The sequence below is a fragment of the Diabrotica undecimpunctata genome, chromosome 2, assembly GCF_040954645.1.
Source record: "Diabrotica undecimpunctata isolate CICGRU chromosome 2, icDiaUnde3, whole genome shotgun sequence".
Classification (NCBI taxonomy): domain Eukaryota; kingdom Metazoa; phylum Arthropoda; class Insecta; order Coleoptera; family Chrysomelidae; genus Diabrotica; species Diabrotica undecimpunctata.
Window position 1 is genome coordinate 124,245,644 of NC_092804.1, and position 22,965 is coordinate 124,268,608.

The 22,965-nt window shown below is 32.3% G+C and overlaps 1 protein-coding gene across 1 annotated transcript; it reads right to left on the minus strand.

Annotated features, from left to right (window-relative positions):
* Positions 1-1,716: 1,716 nt before the first annotated feature.
* On the minus strand, positions 1,717-22,565 carry LOC140434849 (translocator protein-like). The gene is made up of 3 exons (XM_072523422.1): positions 21,980-22,565; positions 8,555-8,649; positions 1,717-3,336 (listed from the first exon to the last, which is right to left on the minus strand). The coding sequence occupies exons 1-3, from the start codon at positions 22,203-22,205 to the stop codon at positions 3,145-3,147; spliced, it is 513 nt and encodes a 170-aa protein (XP_072379523.1). The 5' UTR covers positions 22,206-22,565; the 3' UTR covers positions 1,717-3,144.
* Positions 22,566-22,965: the final 400 nt, after the last annotated feature.

Genomic DNA, 22,965 nt, shown 5'->3' on the forward strand with positions numbered 1-22,965 from the left:
GTTAGGCCATATATTCGAGGTCTTTTTGAAGACTTTTCACGAGGAATTAGAGATTGTTTTATGTCAACAGGAAGAGAGGTTTTATTGATAATGGTTTTTGTTGTTTTCTCCCTACTAGATTGTTGGATTATTAGAAATTGGTCTGTAGTCTGGAGTATTAACGGGATTTGGGAATTTATTTTTGCAAGAAGTGTTTATCATGACGGTGGCATTGAATTTATCGTCGGCAAGAATGACTAGATTTGGCTTTGACTGAAGTTCTTTTTTCTCGGATTGGCTAATATTCGGAGTAGGGGGCCTTGAGCTTCTAAGAGGTTTAGCGATGTCTTGTCTAGTTATTTCAGCATATTCGGAAGGTAAACTGGAGATGGCTTCTTCAGTTCGACAGATGATTGTCTCAATTGGAGTAATAGAATAATTGAAACCTTTTGCTAAAGCTTGAGTGGCAATGGTCGAAATGGGGGTATCAGAAAAGTTATGAACCACTGTAGTGGGTTTCTGTTTTTTGTGCACATAGAAGTCGTCATGTTTCAGCGTTGTAGTGTTTATATTTCTATACATTTCTCCGTCAGCCATGAATCTTTTGCTCCTTTTATTTTCCGTAGTATATTATTTGGGGTATCACCAGGAGCTTCCATGTATAAGCCCTCTAAGATGTAATATGAATAATGTATAACAATTTATTATGCATTATGTTACAACCATATCCGTCCCTTAGCAATTCTTAAGTTAAATTCAGCTAATCGAATGAACTATCTTCCAATAAAGTCTTCCCGCGAACGCATCTCAAAAACACTCACAATCATTTTAATGCCATCTACTTTAAAATGTATAATATATGTTTGAATTGTCAATATGAATGGGTTAGATAAAATTAAATTATTAGAAGAATGTTTGTATTACCAAGTAACAAAACAAAATTATTTCTTTAATTGGTATTTTGAGAACGATTTCGGAAGTGGAAATCGAACCGTAAAAATAAACGTATTTTAAACTGAAATTGTGGTTAATTCCCAATAAAAATAATTAATATAAAAATACAAGAAAACAGCTTCTGAATAATTTAGATAATCTGGAGATTATTTGTATTCATTTTTTCTGAGTGATGACCTCGGGTAGTAAATAACACTCGGAAACAGAATTAGTTTTTCTCAAGACATTTATTTTGGTCTAAACAGACAAAATATGAAAATTATTTCGTTATTTTAAATTTATAAAAGTTTTATTCGTACGTGTTCAACTTTCGTAGACCTTAGGTTAGATCCGTGAATGATAAATCGACGATTGGGGGAATTAGTCAGAAGTCACACTCATTTCTCAACGCGAACTGAATGTATACGGAAGACACTTCAGACGGCAAAGAAAACGTAGTCGATGAGCAGGTCGGGGAATTAGCGATTTCGTTCAACTCACCAAATCGACGGAATGGAACACGTTCAGCTCACCTGTGCCGGTAAGTAGGTAGGTATTCTTCTTGGTACGCACCAACAATGACAACTAATGGGTTCCTGCTCGGTCTTTTATACAGCCAGTGACGGTATAAAAACATGTTCTGTTGAATAGATAGACGTACTCTAGACGGTAAGAGTATATTATCGTTACAACTTTATGACGTTTTATACTATCAAAACATTTTTGTCTCTTTAGTCTCTCTACGAATCCCTTTCGTTTTTACCACCTGGAATAAAATTAAATGGAAAAAATAAAATGCGTTGATAAATGTTAAATATTTAATAAAATTTATAAAGCAATTAAAAAAACCATAAAATTTGAACTATTAATAACATTATCAAAATAAGTCTTTTTGTGCAATTGAACATTGTAGCTGTGACACATAATATATAATATTCAATTGAGGTTAATCAATAGACATTAAATACATCTTTATCTTAAATATATACTATCCAACAGTATGTATATTAGACAAAATACTCAAAATTTTGTATGTAATTCGGAGATACAGTTGAATCTTCAGACTGTCAATAAATTAGGTTCACGGCCATTTAATAACAAAAAAATACGTATTAAGGTATAGATTCAAAATTATAGTCAGTAGGTTCTCAGAAATGACAGTGACGTTGTAGCGGTATTTTGGATCTTCCAGTTAAAGAACAACTAGATATTAAGAAAAATCAATACAGTGGACATGCAATTATTTTACTCGTATATCGAAGCGGTTAACACGTATAGTGCTGTGAGGAATATAATTAGCAAGAGCAGTCAAAATAAATATTGTTAAACATTTTTAATGTGGAATCTAGACACTTCTATCTTATGTATGGATGTGTCGGTTGAACCCATAATTATTATCAATGTAGATACTAGTGATTGCGATAGTTGTTCATCATCCGACGAGTATTATTCAAACGATAATGATTATTTTGACGTCCTGAAGATGTCAAACCGCTCTATCACTATTGTTTTCAGTTACTTATTAATTTTTAAATTTAAATAGAATGATCGGTATTGTACTGCATTTTAAGTGAGCGGTATCATTAAGTGGTATGTATCTCTCTATATTACGCCAACGTTAATATATTGTAATTTTCTACTTGTTTTGCAGTGTAACAGTACGCCGTTGTACGCAATGCTCTCTTGCATGTCGCTCCGTCATTACATGTCTATTTAAAACAGAATATTATAAAATATGTATAACAATCTAGCAACAATGTCATCACGATAACGCATAAACATTTCTGACAATTTAGTACCTACAATTTTCAATCTATACTAAACGTTCGTAACTACATAACAGGCATATATTTTAATACTGTTTTTCCTATCTAGATAGAAATCTTTTTTTATCAAAACCATTTTATAGAAATAGATTACATTAAAGAAAACGAATAATCTGTAATAAAAAAAAAACACAAAAGTATAGAACAGTATTATTAGTAGATATTTTTCCCACATATTTGTTAGATATTAGAAAATTGGTGAACAATTTATGACTGCCTGAATAAACTTCTTACACTCTTCTGTCAATTCTTTTGCGAAACGATAATTTTGTTTTGTGTATAAACATAAAAACTAACTATTAAACAATTTACTTAAAATATAAACAAAAAAATCCTTATCATTTTTCCACATATTGATATAACAAGCGCCTTAAACATGCATCATTGTACTACTGTCCTTTATTCTTTATTGTTCTTTAGCTTCAGTTATAGCTGGCGGTGTTTTGTTGTCTCTCCAAATGCAGTAGTTTAAGGCAGTGGCCAAACCTAACCAGATGCAATATGGTACGATAAGGTAGCCAGCTGTGGGGTTGATCTTGTGGAAAAGGTATGTCAATCCCAAAGCTGTGCCGTTTATTAGCTGAATCTCAATGAGAGCCTAAAAATAATAAATATGTATTACACACTATATTGTAGTAACATATCACCATCTTTATTAACTAATCACTGACTAGTGTCAAGTACAAAATACAAATTTACTACATTTAAAGCGACCATAATCCAGATCTAATGGACTTTAAACTTCAAAGGTTACTGAAAGTAAAAAAAAAACACAAAGAAAGATAGAAGCAATTCTCAAGGTCGAGAAAGAAAAATACTTTTAACATTCACAAACTTAAAAAATAATAACGAAGTAATTATAGAAATAGAGGACGAACTGACAACAAGGAAAGAACATCGAAAAACTTTTCAACGGTTATCGATTTACTACCTTCAAGAGACCAACAATTAAGTAAATAAAAAAAAAAATAATTTCTCGCCAAGCGATGACTACCGAATATGAAGTCTTATAGCTCATATCTTTCAAACTTTGTGCAGAAAAGTTTAAAAGTTAAAAAAAAAATAAAGAACTAAAAAAAATTATAAAACTATATAAACGATAAAGGAAATAAAAATATACACATAAATAATACAACACTATCTATCAATCTATACAGCCCTTGCTATCCAATTTTGGACATAGGCCTCCTCTTCCTTCTTCCACGTCTCTCTATTGTAGGCAGTTTGTATCCACTTCGGGCCTGCGTGTTTCTTCAAGTCATCTGACCATCGCATTTGTGGCCTTCCTCTTTTTCGTTTGTAACTATATGGTCTACAGTATATAATCATCTTATTCCATCTGTCGTCTTTCTGTCTTATGGTATGTCCAGCGAACTTCCACTTAAGTTTTGCTATCTGCGTTAATACATCGGTCACTTTTGTTTTGTTGCGGATCCAAGTATTTCTTTTCTTCTCTGATAGCCTGATGTTCAGCATTTGCCTTTCCATGGCTCTTTGGGTCTTTGCTATTTTTTCCATGTTTTCCTTTGTAAACGTTCAAGTTTGAGAACCGTAGGTGAGAACTTCCGTAGGTGAGTGTATACTTCCTGTTCTCACCTACGGTTCTCAATACAACACTACCCAAGAAAAAAAGTCCAAAATATAATGAATATATCATCATAAGTGGCTCGACAATCCGTTTTGAATCTTGGCCTGCTCACAAAGAAGTCGCCACTCCTGTCGATTCCTGGCAACTTCCCTTAGAATCTGTAGGTCTTCTTCCACATCATCAATCCATCTCATTCGTGGTCGCTTCTTGTGCCCTCTGATTTTGAAAATGTTAATCTCTTCGTGTATTCGTGATCTGACATCCTAGCAATGTGTCCAGCCCATCTAAGCCTCTGCACTTTAACGAATTTATAATGAATATATAATAAGAATAAAAAAAAACGACAACTAATTTCATATCTTTGTAAAATTAGAGCAGGATTATGATTAACTGACAAACGAGAAGAAATTAAGGAGCACTCTTTTAGAGCTTCCGCATAAAAAAACATCAACTAGTCGCATAAAGTAAGAGGACGAATGGACCTTGTCTCCAAAGCCAATAATCCTCAAACACACACACACACCCAGTTGGGATTTACAAATGGATTGAGAATGCGAGCTCTTTTTTTCTTAAAAATATTTACACAACGATGTGGATGTAGACGTATACGCATCTTTTATAGACCACCTACGAGACCTTTCCCATATCAGTTGGCCCACCTATGGAATTTGCAGTTTAAGTTGATTACCGTAAACAAATTATACTATGCATGTTTTTATAAGTTCCCACATTAATTAATATGGCATTTTTTATTAATATTTATTAAAAACATTACCCTTATGGTTTTTTATTTATTTTCAACAATAAAAAAATTCACTAAACCCTGGTTATGCATTCACGTATGTCAACATACGTTGATTTTTGATAATTACGTTAAATCCAGAGGTAGCTATGGAAAAATGACATCAAAACAATAATATTGTCAGTTAATGTCAAATGTATTTTGTAGTATTGTAAAGCTTTTTGCCGTTTGTGGATTGTACAATTGAATGCTCCAAAATGATAACTCGGTAAAAACCAAAAAGCTAATTTTACAGGAGACGACAAAAACGATTTTAACGAAACTGGTTTTAATTTTACCTACACATTGTTATTTAAATGATTTGCATTAAAATGCACTTCTTTGTCCAGGTCTCCGTAGCTAGATAGTGTAATTTCCAGGTATTTTATTTCCATTACTTGTTCAATACTGATGCCATCAATTATTGATCAATTATTGATGGCATCAGTATTGAACAAGTAATGGAAATAATTTAAGGAATTTTTGATAATTGATTTTCGGAGGTTTTTTAGAAAGCCAGAGAACTATACCTGTTCTTAGAAGTAAAGGGTTAGGGTGGCCACACACAGAAAGAGCAAAACTGTTTTAGTCAAAAACGTTTTTGTTTGAAACGAAAACGTTTTTTTTGTTTCCACGAGAAACATTTTGTTTTCAAGAGAAATAAAATGTTTGCACAAACCATACTGCAATCAGTTTTATTAAAGATGTCGACGGATAACGACGAAATTGCACTAGTTTTCTGGCAGTGGTTCCTCCTACAGGACGAAAAAACGCAAGATAAAAGACAATTTTGGGTGCATCCTATAAATGAGAAAAGAATCTGGCCTCAATCAGTACAATTAATTTTTCTGCGTCCACTTCCATGATACACACAATATAAACAAGCAAAATATCGCTGTTTCCACATGTGCTTCTTGTTGACTACTCGAACGGTTTCAAGAAGGGAATTCCAAAAACACGTTGCGCCTGCGTACATTGAAATGTTTCGACACAAAACGACGATAAGGTAATCAACATCAAACAGACTGACTGAAACTAAATGAGCCTAAACATGCTTTAGACACACGACTAATCAGTGTGCGTCAGCTCATTTCATTTATATGGAAACATCAGCATCAGACTCGTTTAGTCAAAAACGTTTTTGACTAAAACAGTTTTGCTCTTTCTGTGTGCGGCCACCCTTAGTGGAGAGACAAAAGACACAAGCTATTGACTTGTTTCTGATAAGGGAAAGGATCATAAGAGAACCATGACTTGCCCTCGATATGCCAATTAGAAAGCGTAGAATAATTCTTCTAAGAATTTGTTAGCCATGGGCGTAGCTAAAAGAATTTTGTGAGGGCAAAAATTGGGAAGAATTTACGGGATGATTGAACATGCTTCAAATTGGGAAAAATGTGCAAAACATGGAGTTTTACCTTTAAATTTTTTCGACCCTTTAGACATAACTTACAGCCTTCATATTTCGCCTAGAAAAACTTACTGACTGAAACGTATGCTAAATTTCATTAGGATTATTTTAATACTTTTTACATAATCATTTTTTTGCAATCCAGGGCCCTGATTCTAATTGAGATTTCGACTCAAAACATGTCGAAATTAATATGGCGACGTCGAAATGCGACTTTGCGAACCTTGTGGATTTCAGCTGAACTAACCAAACGACGTCACTAGTTTTCGACTTATTACTAAATTAATTTCAACTTCAAGAAAGTGGTTGAAATTTCATTTCGAGTCGAAATTAATCTGACATGACTGACTGGACTGGGAGAAGTGAACTTAGTTTCAGTTTAGGTAGGCGGTGTTTTGATCCTTGCAAGGAAAACTGAGGCAAAAGTATTAATATGGCTGTGTTTTAAGGACATTTGCTAGTTTTGGAGGAATTAGAGAGGATAGATATCCGACGCTCAAAACGGAGGATAAGAAGAATGTTACGGGATACTCAAAATTCTTTTTCACTAAGTGATGCTCAATTTAGGCAGCAATACCGGCTTAATAAACAAGCTGCAAATTATTTAATAAGGGTATTAGAACCATATTTGGAAGGTGTTTAGGCCTCTAGGATACCCAAAATGTTTAGGGTTAGTATTACTAAGCTGCAGTAAATTTAAAAATATATTAGAATATAACCACTAAGTCAAATCTTAGTGGTTATAACTTAAGGATCTCCCACATCGCCTTTTTTTTCTTGCCATCTTTTCTTTCAATTCAAAATATAATTGAGAATGGCCACTATTTATGATTTAACAACTCAAACAAAAAAAAAAGACGTTCACGTAACGTAAACAAAACAAACATTCAACAAGCGTAGTGCAGCCAATAAACAACAGGGCCAACCCAAATTTTCAGCAGTGTCAAAAAATGATAAAGTAAATATCCCCAGTTTTAACTACAATCGAAATGAATGAGAATCACTAGCGATTGCGACTGTCATGGCGTAGTCGCTTTTAAATTTCGACATCGAAATTAAATAGAATCAGGGCCCAGGGTACGCAAAAAAATTCAAATTTTCAAAAATATTCTGGACCCAAAATATGCGTTTGAAAGCTTGAGCCTTTTTTATCTCTAAAAAAGTCCAATATTAGTACTTATTTTGGCACAAGCATTTTTGGAAATTTGCAGACTCTTGATTGTAAAATTATGCAAAAACTGTTAAACCGATCCTAACGAAATTTAGTACACGTCATATTATAAAGTTTTTCTAGGCAGAATATGAAGGCAGTAAGTTATATCTACAGTGTCTAAAAAATTTAAAGGAAAAACTCCATTTTTTTGCACTTCTTTTCCTAATTATCGCTATTTTTTAAACAGTAAACATTAAATTTTCATTTTTTTCCAGATTTTGTTAAATAAAAAATTAGGCACAGGGTTGGCGACTGGCACATATCGTGATTATTGATAAAAGGTACATCCAGAAGTGATTCCAGTAAAAAATAGACCCCTATGGAAAATGTCTGAAAAAGAATTGCTGCTCTTCTATGTTTGAAATTCGTTGTTCTAATTTAATAGTTTTTTGTAAATATCTTCATAGCCATGCGGGGCATAGTTATATCTCCATAATTTTCCGGTTATGCTAATTGGTGATTCTTAAAAAAGGATATGGCGATAGTTTAGCATCATCTTGTGTATTATATTGAGTTCTAAAATGGTCTTCCAAAGTTTTCCCGATATTCGGAATTACAAGTTTATTTCTCCGGCTTACCTAACCGCTGTATGTTTTTCTAAAACTATTTTTGCAAGATAATACGATCTACCTCGTAAACATAAAGTATGTTACTCTTAAAGGGGAATTAATAAAAATAAAAACATACATTGAATATTTTATATTTTGCGAATAAATCTGTTTCTTATTTTAAACGTTTCGGTTTCTAATCCGAAATTGTTTCCAAAGAAAATGTAAATTTATTAACAAATAATTATAGTAAATTCTTTTATTGTTTGGCTTACCAGCTGCAAATCCTTCTTTCCAAAGAAAATTGGTGTCCATGCCCAATTAGCTGCGAGATTAACGCCGTAGACAATTAATGGTAATTTGGCGGGCCCTAAAATCATACAATACAATGTAATTAATCAAAGAAGGTATAATATAGTAACTTTAACAAAGTAAAAAAGGGATAAAGGAAAAATAATTAGTCAATGGTAAGGTCATAGAATTTCACAGAAAACCATAACATGTATCAACAAAATATAAATAGAAAAAGTATGTATGTACTTTAAAAACTTGAAGACTTTGCTAAACAATCTTCATATTCTGCTACTGGTAACTCTTTCTATCGACCTTCTGGACCACTGATTTACGTTATACATTAACTTTATGGATAAGTGGTATTAAATTAATAGTGAAATTAGCACTTTTATAAGTAAAACATCAATAATAAGATATTTATTGTACTCATTTTCTATTTCCTTTCTGTTAACATGTAGGTATTATTCAGCAGATATTAAAAACAAAAAAATAAAAATGATATAATCGGAGAAATGTTTATATAAGCATTTACTCGACTTCGTCGAGTCGTTTAGACAACATAGTGGAGATACGATACAAGCAATACATGAAGAATAAAAAGTAGAACCCATAACAACAGAGGAACTAGAAAAGGCAATTGAAAGAGTTAAATTAGGCAAAGCACCAGGCAAGGATCATATCACCCCGGAAATGATAAAATTCATGGGAATAGAGGGAGTGGACAGCATGAAAGTACTAATAAATGATATCATAAAGAGAGCAGAAATACCACAGGACTGGAAGAAAGACATTATACTACCAATACACAAAAAGGGCGACAAGAGAAACTAATAATTACCGAGGTATTAATATATCAAGTATTCCTGGGAAGGTATTCGCAAGAATAATAGAAACAAGAATAAAAACCCAAATAGAACCAACTATGGAAGTTACACAATGTGGATTCAGAAAGGACAGAAGCACGCAAGACCACATATTCACAATAAGACAAATAAGTGAGAAAGTAATCAATAAAAATAGAGAAATACATATATGCTTTATTGATCTGGAAAAGGCGATTGACAGAATACAAAGAAAGGACGTATGGAGGACATTAAAGGAAATAGGAGTTGACAGAATAACAATTGATGTAATAAAGGATATGTACAATAATAATACAAATACGGTGAGAACCAACAACGAGGAATCCGAAAAATTTACTACAAGTCAAGGCGTCAAACAGGGATGTGTGTTGAGCCCACTGCTGTTCTCAGTGGTACTGAATGAAGCAATAAAGAAAGCCAAGAGAAGAATGAGAAAACTAACATTAGGATACTGGCAAATGAAACAGACTCAACTATCAGAGCTTCTATTTGCAGACGACATGGTTTTGATAGCAGAAAACAGAGAAGACCTACAGAACAACCTTCAAATCCTAGAAGAAGAACTGTCAAACATAAATATGAAAATAAATACAGAGAAAACAAAAACAATGATAATTTCAAATAAGAGAAAGACACACGCAATACAATTAAACGGAAAACAACTAGAACAAGTGGAACATTTTAAATACCTAGGAGTAATAATTGAATCAAACGGTAAACAAGACATGGAAATAAATGAGAGAATGGGACGAACAGGAAGCTTATTTAACACTATGAAAACAACATTTTTGGGGAAAAAAGAAATACCGGAGAAGGTAAAAACGGCAGTCGTTAAATCAGTAGTTAGACCTACAATCATGTATAATAGCGAGTCATGGGCATTGACTGGGAGACAAAAATCTCGAGTCAATGCTATGGAAATGAGGTTCCTGAGGAAAATAGCAAACAGAAAGAGGACAGACAAAATACGAAACGAAACAATCAGACAAACCTAAAACTAGAACCAATAAACGAAAAAATAGTAGAGGGGCAACTAAGATGGTTCGGGCACGTGTGTAGAATGTCGAATGAAAGATTAACAAAACGAGTGTTTGAAACGAGAGTGCAAGGGAAAAACAAACGAGGAAGACCAAGAGTTAGGTGGGTAGACGAAATCAGAAAAGAAGTTGAGAAGAAAGGATTGACATGGGAAAGTGCACGAAATCTAACACAAGACCGGATAGCATGGAGACAACAGTGTCAAACTCAAACAATTTTACATGACCGTTTGTTAGCGAGAAAGATGTGCAGTCGTTGGATTGCTCATATTTTAACTGCTGCTCTATGAACTTGAACAAAAAACCAATCGATATAGCTGTTTTAAGACGAGCCAAACCCAACAAAAATAGTCTTCGTTTGTAGCGTTGGCAACAGGCAAACAAATGGTTGCGAGCTTTTTTTTTGAAAAATGGGACTTGTTGCCACAATTTCGTGAGCTGATGGCAGAAGTGTCATTGCTGAATTCTATACAATCGTCACATCCTCTTGCATCAGGACGATGCCAGCGCTCACACGACTCATATAACATTTGAGTATTTGAAGGTGAAAAACATCGATTTTGCGGACTATCCTGCATACATTCCTGACTTGGTTACTTTTTTGCGTTTCCGAGAACGCTAGATAAGGTGGTCGAAGGATACAAGAATCTCATTTCTGAGAATAAATTTTGGTATAAATGCTTCAAAGATTGCACAAGTGTATGATCTTAAAGGTGAATACATTAAAAATAAATAAAGGGATTTCTCCCGAAAATACGGTTTTCTTCTATTATTTCTGCAAAACTGCCTCTTTACACGAAAAGTGTCCCGCATCGTCACATTTACATTTTGAAAATTTAATCAAGTTCGATTATAACATAAAAGTTGATGAAAGTTGTGGATCCATTGTTATTTAATTCAAGATGCAGAGCATTAATAAAGATAAATTATCGCTGAGAGAGGAACATAAACAAAATGTTTGCTACATTGTAGAAAACTCTACTCCATTAATGAAAATGTCAAAGTAAGCCTGTTATCCGCCCTAACAAAGCCGTAAAATCGTTCTTATTTTAAAATTATTTTTATTTCTTTAAACAATTTTTAAGAAAGAAAGAATAAACCAAATATTATGTGAAGATGGAATTTAGACAAAAATATACACAAGCTATATTTATTGACCCGCGGCGTGCATTTGAGACGTTAAATAGGCATTGGAACTAGAAAAGTTGTGAAAAATCTGCATTAATGTTCTAGCTTCGAATTGGTTACCTAACTATCTGGAAAAAGAGGAGAAAAAGTAAACACTTAAATTACTTAATGAAAAAAGAATTCCACACAACAGAGTTCTGGGGTACTTGTTTCTCCTATACTCGTATATTAATGAAAATGATGTTATGTATGGTCGCAACTGCTATATGGGGTAGAAGCTTGGACTCTAAAAGCTCAATCCGTAAAACAATGGCAAATAATATCTCGTTTGAAAGGTAAAGAAAATACCTATTCAATCATACTAATTTTATTTAACTTTATGCTGATTTTGATAAATAAATTAAATAAATACTAAAACTGTATTTTCCCATTTAATTAATAAAGATTCTAACGGACGCCTCTGGTTATTTATCAAAAAGTTGACGTTTTTCAATTCTCTAGTTGTTTTTACTTAGCTAAGTTTTTGCAAAAGTGTTTATACCTTGAATATTTAGTTTACCTATTGTTTGACGATACGTTGGCCGTTTTTGTGTTTTTTAAACCGATCTCAACCACGAACTCGAACTTGAGTACGCAAAAATGACAGCTCGTGCTCAAACATCGGGTGATCGGATCGACCTGCCTTGAGCACGGTTTCCTAAACTAACTTTGTTTATGTTTTTGAATATTTTTTTCCAATTCTCTTCCAATAAATTTTTGTTTTTGTTTTTTGAGATTATGGATATTGTTGTTCAAGATCCAGGATCAAGTCATATAGACACTATCTACTTACTCCAGTATTACAGCCAGGTATTTATTGATAATCGGCTAACCAAAAAAATAGGTTATTTGGTAGATATATCTTTTTGTCCACAGACTACATGCCTTGTCAAAAGGCTATTTGGAACTTGGAAAATATGGTTCCCTTGTCTTCAATGAGGTCTACAAACTAAATAAAATACATCTCTTGCAACAATAAGAGCAGTAGTGATGGGAAGACCTAGTTCGTTTCGGTGACCCGGGTCTTCCAGGTCAATCATTAAAATGATCCGTTCATATGAACGAGTAATTAAATTTGTTGCGTAAAGGTCAAGTCTGTAGAGCTTAATATTGTTATGTTTATGAATCTTTTTGAAAGTAGATGAATTAATGATAATGCAGAACTCGTTCATGGAGATTCGTTCTTTAGAACAACTTTAATTATATTGTTGTTTATGTGGTTTCTCGTGTAGCGTTTCTTGAATTTTGTTCTTTAGTTAGACTTATTGAAGCAATCACTTGTGTCAAGAAAGATTGCTTGGCTTTTTCAAAAATGTTAAACAGCACGCTACAACAGAATCCAAAGTATCTCTAATTTTTTCTTGTGTCATGTTGTACAATTGTGGTATTAATGTATTAGAAACAGTTCTACGTGATGGCACTTGAAAACTGTTATTCAAGTTATTAATAAACGAACGAAAGTATGAATGGTCCACTAACTGAGTGGGTAAATTACTCTGCACTTTTACTAAACTATTATGTAGTTCTTGAGTTTTTCTGTGTGATAACTGTCGTTTAACAAACGAAGCTAAGGAAATTTGCGGGTTTAAACTTATTTTAGGTCTCAAAACACTTTAATGTTAATTTTTTCTAATTTATAGTGCATTTATATTTGAACTTGAACTGCATTCACCTGTTGAACTTATGTTACTCCGTGAAGAAGGCACTTGTCCGTTAATTTTACTGAAGAATTAACTAATTTTGAATGACGAATCATATTACCTGTCCCACCTCCTTTATAGGATATTATCTTGAAACAAAATTTATATTTCGCCTTATTTAACCCGCTTTGATCAAAAAAATTCCACATAAAAATTTTTTTCTTAATTTCTTTCCATTTTATTTAAACCATTGACTCCACAATTGGAATGTATATAATTTTACAATTTTGCAGCATAGGGGTTTCCCCGTTTCAAATAATTTAGGATCCTGAAGTAGGCAGCGCAATTTTACAATGCAAGGTTGCTATAGAACGAGAACAGCATCAAACTGAAATCAGCGTTATTATTGTTATGTCATCCGTCTGAACGATCCCTTGCGGTTCATTCGCAGTTCACGGATTATATGACCAATCACTAGATCATACAATCAGTACAATCATTTTGTAAACTTCTCACAGCGTCATTCGAACGATAGGGGTCACAGAACGTGATTGCATCAATCACGGGTCTTCGAAAGGATTCTATCTTTGTGAACGGATCGTTCGTGACCTTTTCATCACTAACGAGCTGTACTCTACAATATATGTTTACAGAAAAATAATGATAGTGATAATGATTTTCTAGAAAATACTGATGTGCCAGTAAATAGAAATGTTAATGATGTAGACTTCAGTCTACATGATGTTAGTGATGTAGACTAAGGTTCAAATTTTAGGAGACATTTTCTTCAACAATGTTTTGCATGAGAATAAGAATTCATTATTGAATACTTATATTATGTTGGATAGGATTCTTTTTTATTTTATTCCTCAAAATATCAGCATCATCATAATAAGCTTGAAAACCCTTTTTGTTTGGGTCTTGGCCTTCATGGCAATTCATAATGGGTTAAATAAGCAAGGCATAATATTCGTAATAGTTTAAATAAGCACGGCATAACATACATAATGGATTGATGTGTTCATAGGGGTCCACATAGGAATCATAATATCCATAATACGTAATGGATTATAGAAAAGTATTAACATAATTGAGTAAAATGAAATATAGTTGTTTTAACTATAACTAATAATGAGATTAATTATTTATCATAAGCCCTAACCCTACTACTGTCTATAGTTCCCTCGTATGGAGTACATTGTTTGGAAACCAACAATATCATTTAGAATATACCTATCATTTGGTAACTCTTTTAAAACCTCATGCGGCTCTCTAACCTTTGGTATAAGTTTTTTAGCTACTCCAGGGATTGTGCCTACATTGGAAATCATAACATATTTTAATATTATAATATTTTTCGTTTACGTTTTGTGCTTTAATTATTTGCGCTTCTACCTTAGTTTCCAATCGTTTCCAAATCTCTTTCTTTCTTATCAATATTTTGTAATGCTTTTCCCAAATTATCCTTAATCTTTCCTATTTGTCTATTCCAAAAAGTAACTTAGCTGGGGTCTCTCCCGTTGACCTATTTATGGAATTATTAATGCAGAATTCCACTTCATGTAATGCATTTGGTCAGTTGATTTATTTTTCATCTGTTATCATTGCTAGAAGAGGTGTCAATAACTTGTTCATGTGTTCTAGCTGCCCATTGGCTCTTGGACAAGCGCTTGCAATCAGTTTATGTTTAATTGCATCTTCTTCTTATAGTGCCGTGCACCTATAGTGCGTTGGCGAATTATCTTAAGGCCAGACGTCTGTCTTTTGCGACATGCAAAAGATCGCCAATGTTATTTATGCCTGTCCAGTTCTTTATGTCCGTAGCCACGACATTTGTTTGCGACCTACTCCTCTCTTGCCTTCAATCTTTCCCTGGATGATTAGTTGAGAGATTGCGTATTTTTTTCCTCTCAGAATATGGCCGAGGTATCCAATTTTTCGTACCTTGATCAAATTGAGAAGTTCTTTCTCAGTATTTGCCTTTCTTAAGACTTCGTTTCTCGTTTAATTGCATACTCATACAAAAATTCCTTAAAATCATAAGAGGTAAAACAAGATCCTCTGTCTGAAATGATAATGCTAGGTACACCATAATTGGCAAAATATTGAGTTAATTATTTAATTACTTCTACTGTATTTGTTAATTTGCAAGGATAGAACTTAATAAATTTAGTAAACCCATCAACAACTTCAAATGCATATTTATTCTTATTATAAGGAGCTAACGACCCATAGTTATCAATATGAAGTACCTCAAAAGGTAAGTTACCTTTAGGTATACTATGTAGATATCTTTCTAATCTACCACTTTTAGGATTGAATTCAATACTCTTTAAGCAATTTTCAACATGATGTCCAATCTTAAACTTTAATTTTGGAAACCAATATAATAACTCCCCATGTTGTGTCTCTTCCGAAATGACCTAATTCATTAAGATAGTGATGGATAACTGCTAGTGACTCCATACTTTTTGGTACATAAAATGCAATGTTAACTTTCAGTTTTCTATATACCAACCCATTTCTTAATTGGCATGCATCGCAGTGTAGTTCCATTTCCCTGCTCGGATCACAAACTGCTAAAATTATCTACAGTAAAATGTCTAAAGTAACTGGCAAGACCTAAGAATCTATGCACCTGTTTGGTATCTGTAGAAACTGGATACTCTGAAATAGCTTTCACATTATCTTTATTAGGACATCTACCATTTTCATTTATTCTGTAACCTTGAAAATCTATTTCTGTTTTCAAAAATGAATATTTATCTAATCTTAACTCAAATAAATTTTGGCTAACCAATTAAAACTTCTCGTAACGCTTGTTGATTTTCTTCGATAGTCTGGGTAAAAATTAATATGTCATCAAAATATATTAAGACATGTTCTTGTTGACACAAACCTTTAAAATTTTTATTAACAAACCTTGCAAAAACAGAGTGACTTGAGCTCAAAAAAGGTAATTTAAGGAATTCGTACTGAGCTGAAGGTGTAACGAATGAAGTATACCTAGTAGAATTTTTGGGAAATGGAAATTGATCTCTAATAAGATATTTATTTAAAGTAAAATACTCTACACACATTCGATATTCTTTTGACTTCTTTTTAGTTAATACTACTGGTAAACAGAAGGGTGAATCACTTTCTCTAATAACATTATTTTCTAATAAATTAGCAATAATTTTATCCAATGACCTTTTCTCTGCATAGGACAGTCTATGTGGTCTGATACTAAAAGGTTCATTTTTAGTTTAAGCAAGCTGTGCTTTAGAATCACACTATGGTTTTAATGGTTTATCACAATCAAAGTAATATGACTTCAATAAAGTTTGAACACTAGTAGTTATTTCAAAAGGCAAACAATAATTAATATTTAAGTCTGCACCTAGATTTACCATATCATTAATAATACCACACATACCATACATTTACCATACATTATTTCAAAAGAACCATTTGAAAAACTTATATTTTCTATGGATTCATTGTTTATAAAATCTCAACCCAAAAATAGATTATAACTAAAAGAATCCTTCTCAACAACAGAGAAATTTTAAATATACTGATATGTCATCAAAAGTAACAGTGTCATAAAAAGCCCTAAAACCTTCAAATTGATTTATTTATACTGGAATAAGATTCAATATTATTATTCTAATATAGCATTTAATGTTATGCTACACTTATCTAGAACCAGGCTTAATACAAAAGGATCTGTTTGGCACATAGGATATTTCACTAGACCCATGGCTCAATTGCTATCTCTGGTAGTTGAATCTGCGACTTGTTGCACCACCTGCTGGTTTCTATTAGGACAGTCTCTTACCATATGATCCTTGCTTCCACATCTAAAGCATGATCCCCTATCCTGCTTGGCTTATCTGCACTCTGTCACCTTATGTCCAGCATGACCACAATTAAAACATTTTATAGGAACTGGCATCCTTCCTACAGCAAGTTGCTGTAAGAAGTTGGTTCTGGCTAGCACTTGCCCTTTAACTTAATGCTGCAACAAATCTCTGTCCACTCCCTGATGCCACGCTCCCCATCAACTTATATAAATCATCTGTGCTATTGAGTGCGGATAACATTATTTTGGCTTGATTTTGAAGTAAGTGATCATCAAACTTATCAATCAGTTAATGTACCATATCTTCATCCGCAACTCCTGCTTCGTTGCCCAGTAACAGTTTGTCACAGAAATATGCTGAAAAGCTTTCTCTCTTTTTCCAACTTCTATTCTCCATCTTTCTTCTCAATGACACTGGATCATACATCTTACAGTTTTCCCATACATTTTCCCACATATGCCACATGTGTGGCATAAATTTGCTCTTAAATTTTTTGTCCTTTAAGTTAGCTCTATTTGTGTTAAAAAATAATAAAGACACATTATTTTTATAAAAAAAGGTATACTTGTTAGTAACCTAAAAATTCAACCGTTTTTGAGATAATCGCATTTTATAAGTCAGCTGCATAATAATTCTTAGTTTGATATTTGTGCGGTAAAGCATTGAATACCTGTAGATAAGCATAATTCATAGTTTATTCTTATTAAAACAACTCAGAAATGATAATGTAACATCACAAAATGCTTTGTTATGGGTGCTAAACGTCTTATGGGAGAAAAGATTCTTCATCTTCTTCTTTAGGTGCCGTGTCCGTATTCAGACGTTGGCCGTCATCATGTTTACAATTTCCCTTTTTTATCGCCTCTTAAGTTTCTATAATGGGGTTGTATTACTTTTTTTCTATTGTAAAATGCTGAAAACCCAAATATGTGGTTTATGCAAGATCGTACACCACCACATTCTAGAAAGAAGGCAGTTAAAACATACTTAAATACAACTTTTTTAAACGTTGGATTAGTCGTGGTAGTCATATTCCTTGGCAATGTGGTGAGATATTGATACAATTATTTAATTCATAAAAAATCCGAAAATAATACTTATTATTCATTACGTAAATTGTTTACCCATTTTTATTAGGACAAATAGAAACTAGAGCACAGGTATTAAACAACACATATGTGTATTGTTTCATAATACTTTTGCTACAAATCTAACCTTAGAAACTCAGCATTTTTACAAAAACATCATCGTTGGTCTAATAACCGATATTGTTATAAATATAGTAAACACATAGGCAATTTAGTTCAGCATATTATTAGTTCATTAGTAAATCATAATAGTCCATTTGTTTGAGTTGTAATTATAGTTACTCGTAAGCTTAACATAATCATATAAGTAATGTCATCGATAGGTTATTCCGTGTGTATATAAGTAACCAATGAACGAGATACATCACAGTTTAACACATTATTGAACCTCTGCGACAAATAAGATGTAGTTAAATAATATAGCATAAGATTTGGATATGTATCCAAAAAAATATAATCCGCTTGATTTTGGTATATGCGGCGCATTAAAACAACGTGTCTATAAGAATCCCATAAACATTCGCAACCAACTATGGGAAGAAATAAATACTGCAGAAGTTTCTTTAGAACCAATGATGCTATTTAATATGAGACAATCTTTTATGGAATATATTGACAAATGAATTAAAGAAAATGGTGGACATATCGAACACTTACTTTGACAAAAAGTTATGTTATTTAGTTTAACTAATTCTTAATTTGGTTTGTAAACAAAATGTTTTGATTATGACTTTAATTTAACATAAAAAGTAAAATTTTGATTGCAGAATTAAAAAACCATCTTGTGCTTTGGCAGAGCATGTAATCCATAAAGACCATATTATGGATTTTGATAACATTAAAATTTTATGTAGTGAAAGTAATAAATTTAAAAGGACTTTTTTGGAAATGGTTTGTATTAGCAAAAGTGATAATAGTTTAAACAAAAGATCAGAAATTCAAAATTTATAATTACTTATATTCTTTCTTTATGATTTATATATAAAACTTGTAAAATGTCATATTTAATTCTCCATATATCTGTTACATTCTTTCAGACATCTGTCAACGGTGAATAAATCTTCTTCTTTTTGTTACTAAACAAAAAAGAATGTTTAAACGAAATTTTACTTTTGGCAATATAATTGTCAAAAATAAAAATTTTATGTTGGCATTTATGACATTGAGGCTATTTGTAATTGGTTGCTATTTGAACTTATTTATAAATTCAATTATTTTTGTATTAAAAAAATGTTTTCAAAATTATAAAATTTTCGGAGAAACATTTATTGGATTAAAACATTTTTATATTAAATATTTTGAAGATGTATTAGCAGTAATTTTTTAATTACTAAACTAATTTTTATTTGGTAGGTTAACAAAAATTGTTTTTTCTTTTTAGTTCAACCTTGTAAGTATTTTGTCTTTTTTAGCTCTTGATAATAATTGTAACCACAATTGAAAGCTCGAGAATAAAAAAATAGTTAACCAATAGCCCTTTTATTGACTCCAACCCATCCAAAACAGTTATATATTTGTTCCAAACGAGTCACAAGTACTTCTTTTGTCTTATATATGTATATATATATATATATATATATATATATATATATATATATATATATATATATATATATATGTATATATATATTTACTGCTCACATTAAACTGGCATGTAAGATGGCTGGCTTTGATTAATTTTACATTAAATGGATACTTAATTGAATAAACAGACAATTAAAAGGATTTTTTTATTTTTTTGGACATCAAACCCATAAGTAAAGGTATCATTGAACTTTTATTTTTCACTTCATTTAAACTTGTGAAATTGATTAATTAAATGTTCATTTTATGACCTAAATGAAAATGAGAGTTATCACATACTTAATAATGAAAAATTTTCATATTGGGAGAAATATATCATTCCCCATATTAATAAATAAATTATAAATGTTTAACCTTAGAACATTTTGTTACCTTAGTATTATATGCATTTAAGTAGTATTATCTAGACATAAATAGCTGAATCACCACAATCTTATCTAACAAGGTTGTTTGTTCAATATACATGAGTTATAAGAAGCAAAATTATGAAATATATGGGTTTATCATTTTTTTATCTTTTAAATGAATCTAATAATAATAATGGACTTTACACAGTTGGGGAGGCAAACAAATATAGCAAGATAGTCTGCTATTTTTAGATCTACAGTATACAAGAAAAGTGAAAGCTTTCAACCACCTACTATTTACAGAGGTTTTACCTAAAGTAGCCATTTTGGTCAGGCTGTTTACTAGGAACCATTGGATATTTTTTAAAAATGTTCCCAAAATGTTTTCACTACTGTAAGGTGTTGAATGGACCTATTGCATGATGCTCAAATTCTGTACTGTTTGAGTCATACCCTTTCCAAATACATATTGTAAAAATAACAATTGATTATCTCCAAGGACACTTTTGTTTAAAATCTCTCAAGGTTCTTTATTAGTATTTACTTGTGGGTTGTTTCTCTCTCTCTCCCTCTCTCTAGCTTCACAACACTGCATAGGTCTTTGCTGTGTATATGACTTTTCTCTACCTATTTAGGTCAATCATATCTTCTCACCAGTTGTGTATTCCAATGGCATGCAAACCTTTTAGAATATTATCCCTCCACCCGAGTTTAGGTCTGCCTAGGGGTCTCCTGTCAATCAGAGGTTCCTCCCATATCTGTTTGATGAGCCTTTCTCCATTGGCTATATGCACATGACCTGCTCATATCAGTCCCTGGGCTTTGATCTCTTTAAAATATTGATTCTATAATATTCTTAACATATGTGATGATAGAATCTACATTATTATTTAATAAAGTTTGTTGAAGTTTCTCTCAATTTGTTAATGGATAATTTTTTGGTGCATCATTTTCTTCTTCCTTATCTATTTCAATAATGTTGCCAATCATCATTACAATGCAGTCCCTATTCATTGTTTCTTCTTCTTCTTCAGTGCCTTATTTGGTCCGGATGTTGGCGATCATCAAGGCTATCATGGTTTTGTTGACTGCTCTGCGAAACAGCTCTGCTGAGGTCATCCCAAACCATTGTCGGAGGTTTTTCAACCACAAGATATGACGGCGTCCAGGTCCTCTCATGCCAAATACTTTACCCTGCATAACGAGTTGAAGAACTCAATATTTTTCTTTGTTCCTCATCACGAAGTTCATTGCACTAAAAAATAATTTGGTTTATGTTCTACTAAACCACTTTCAGCAGTAAGCAAACCAGGACATTTTTCTGATATAGATAATAGAGAAATAGGGACTTTTCATAGGGACATCTTCAATCTTTCCCTGGATAATAACATAAAGTTCCCATACTTTTCGTCATTTTTAATAAGACCAATATTTTCCAGGATTCAACTTTCAACTACACAATACTTAGTTTGTTTTTACTAATTATACAAAATTCACCACAAGATTTAGATTTCTGCCATTTCACTATTATAAGGTCCAAGTCCTCACTATTATAATAAAGATATATATTAGCCAGTCTTCTGGCAACTGGACAATGTTGTAGACATTAATAACCAAGAATTGAAAAAGTTAATCAAATCAGGATATCAGATTTGCCAAACTGTTTCCACAACTAGAAACAATAAATGATAGGCTGTAGAAAATTAAAAAGTAGGATAAACTCACTGATGATAAATGATGAAAAAAAAAAAGAATGGGACTTTAACTGATTGAGATTTTAATTTAATTTCTCCAGAAATATATTTTACAAATATTTGCATTTAGTAACTTACCCTGAAATCCACCCCCGTCTCTGTAGACAAGATACGAAGCATATCCCATTCCACTGTATAAAGTTGTCCAAACAGGGCCAAACGCCCAATTTGGTGGCTTGCATTTTGGTTTCTTCAGATTTTCATACCATGGATTAATACTCCTTCTGGTAATAAAGCCGCCAGCAATTCCTCCCAAGTTGGGCAAAATGGTAAAACCAATAGCAGGCCAATTTAACTGAATCATTTTTATAGTATTTCTAGAAGATTCGCTTATAACATTCAATAAATTATACCTATAGTGCACAGGTGATTGATTGCAATCTTATCTTTATTAGTGGATGACGTTATTCTATGCACTATAAGGTGTAAAGTTCAAATTCCGTTAATTTATTACCTGATATAACACTTTCCGGTAATTTTTTCATACAGTAAACATCATTGTCATTGTTGACATGATACAACAATTATTCAAATGAAGATGAACGACTTTGGATTATTCGATTACTTAGACGGTTATGTGATGGATGCCCTCGTTATTGCCACATTCCACAATTTTTTTTATTAATTATAGGCTGTTAAATTTTGCTCACTGTTTTTTCTTATTTTGCTCCTTCAGGTAATTTTCTGATAAAGTTAAGATAACAGCATTATTAAAATGATACAAGAATTATTCAAATGAATGATAGCCTGATATTGGATTATTCGTTATTCGATTAATCAGACGATTCGTCGATTCGGATGTCACATTCCATGAATTTGTTCAATATTTATTTGACATAACGGGAAAGACAGGCCATGGCGCGAAATAATCTCCTGATCAACTTAGGGCAATCAACGTTAATTTTTATGTATATTCCATCTAAAATATGTTTTGTTTTTAATGTTTATCATGAAACAACAAGAAATGACAGTGACAGTCGTTTCATCTCCCAACAGTCAGCGTTGCCATAGCTACAATATCAGAGATATGTAAATAATACAAAATAAAACCTTGTATAATCGGT

Bases quoted from the DNA above. Each gene is read 5' to 3' on its own strand.
- LOC140434849 (XM_072523422.1), bottom strand. From the start codon at position 22,205: ATGATTCAGTTAAATTGGCCTGCTATTGGTTTTACCATTTTGCCCAAC. The intron at 8,650-21,979 runs GTAAGTTACTAA...GTATGATTTTAG, and splicing joins AGACGGGGGTGGATTTCAGG to GGCCCGCCAAATTACCATTA. The intron at 3,337-8,554 runs GTAAGCCAAACA...TATTATTTTTAG, and splicing joins GAAAGAAGGATTTGCAGCTG to GCTCTCATTGAGATTCAGCT.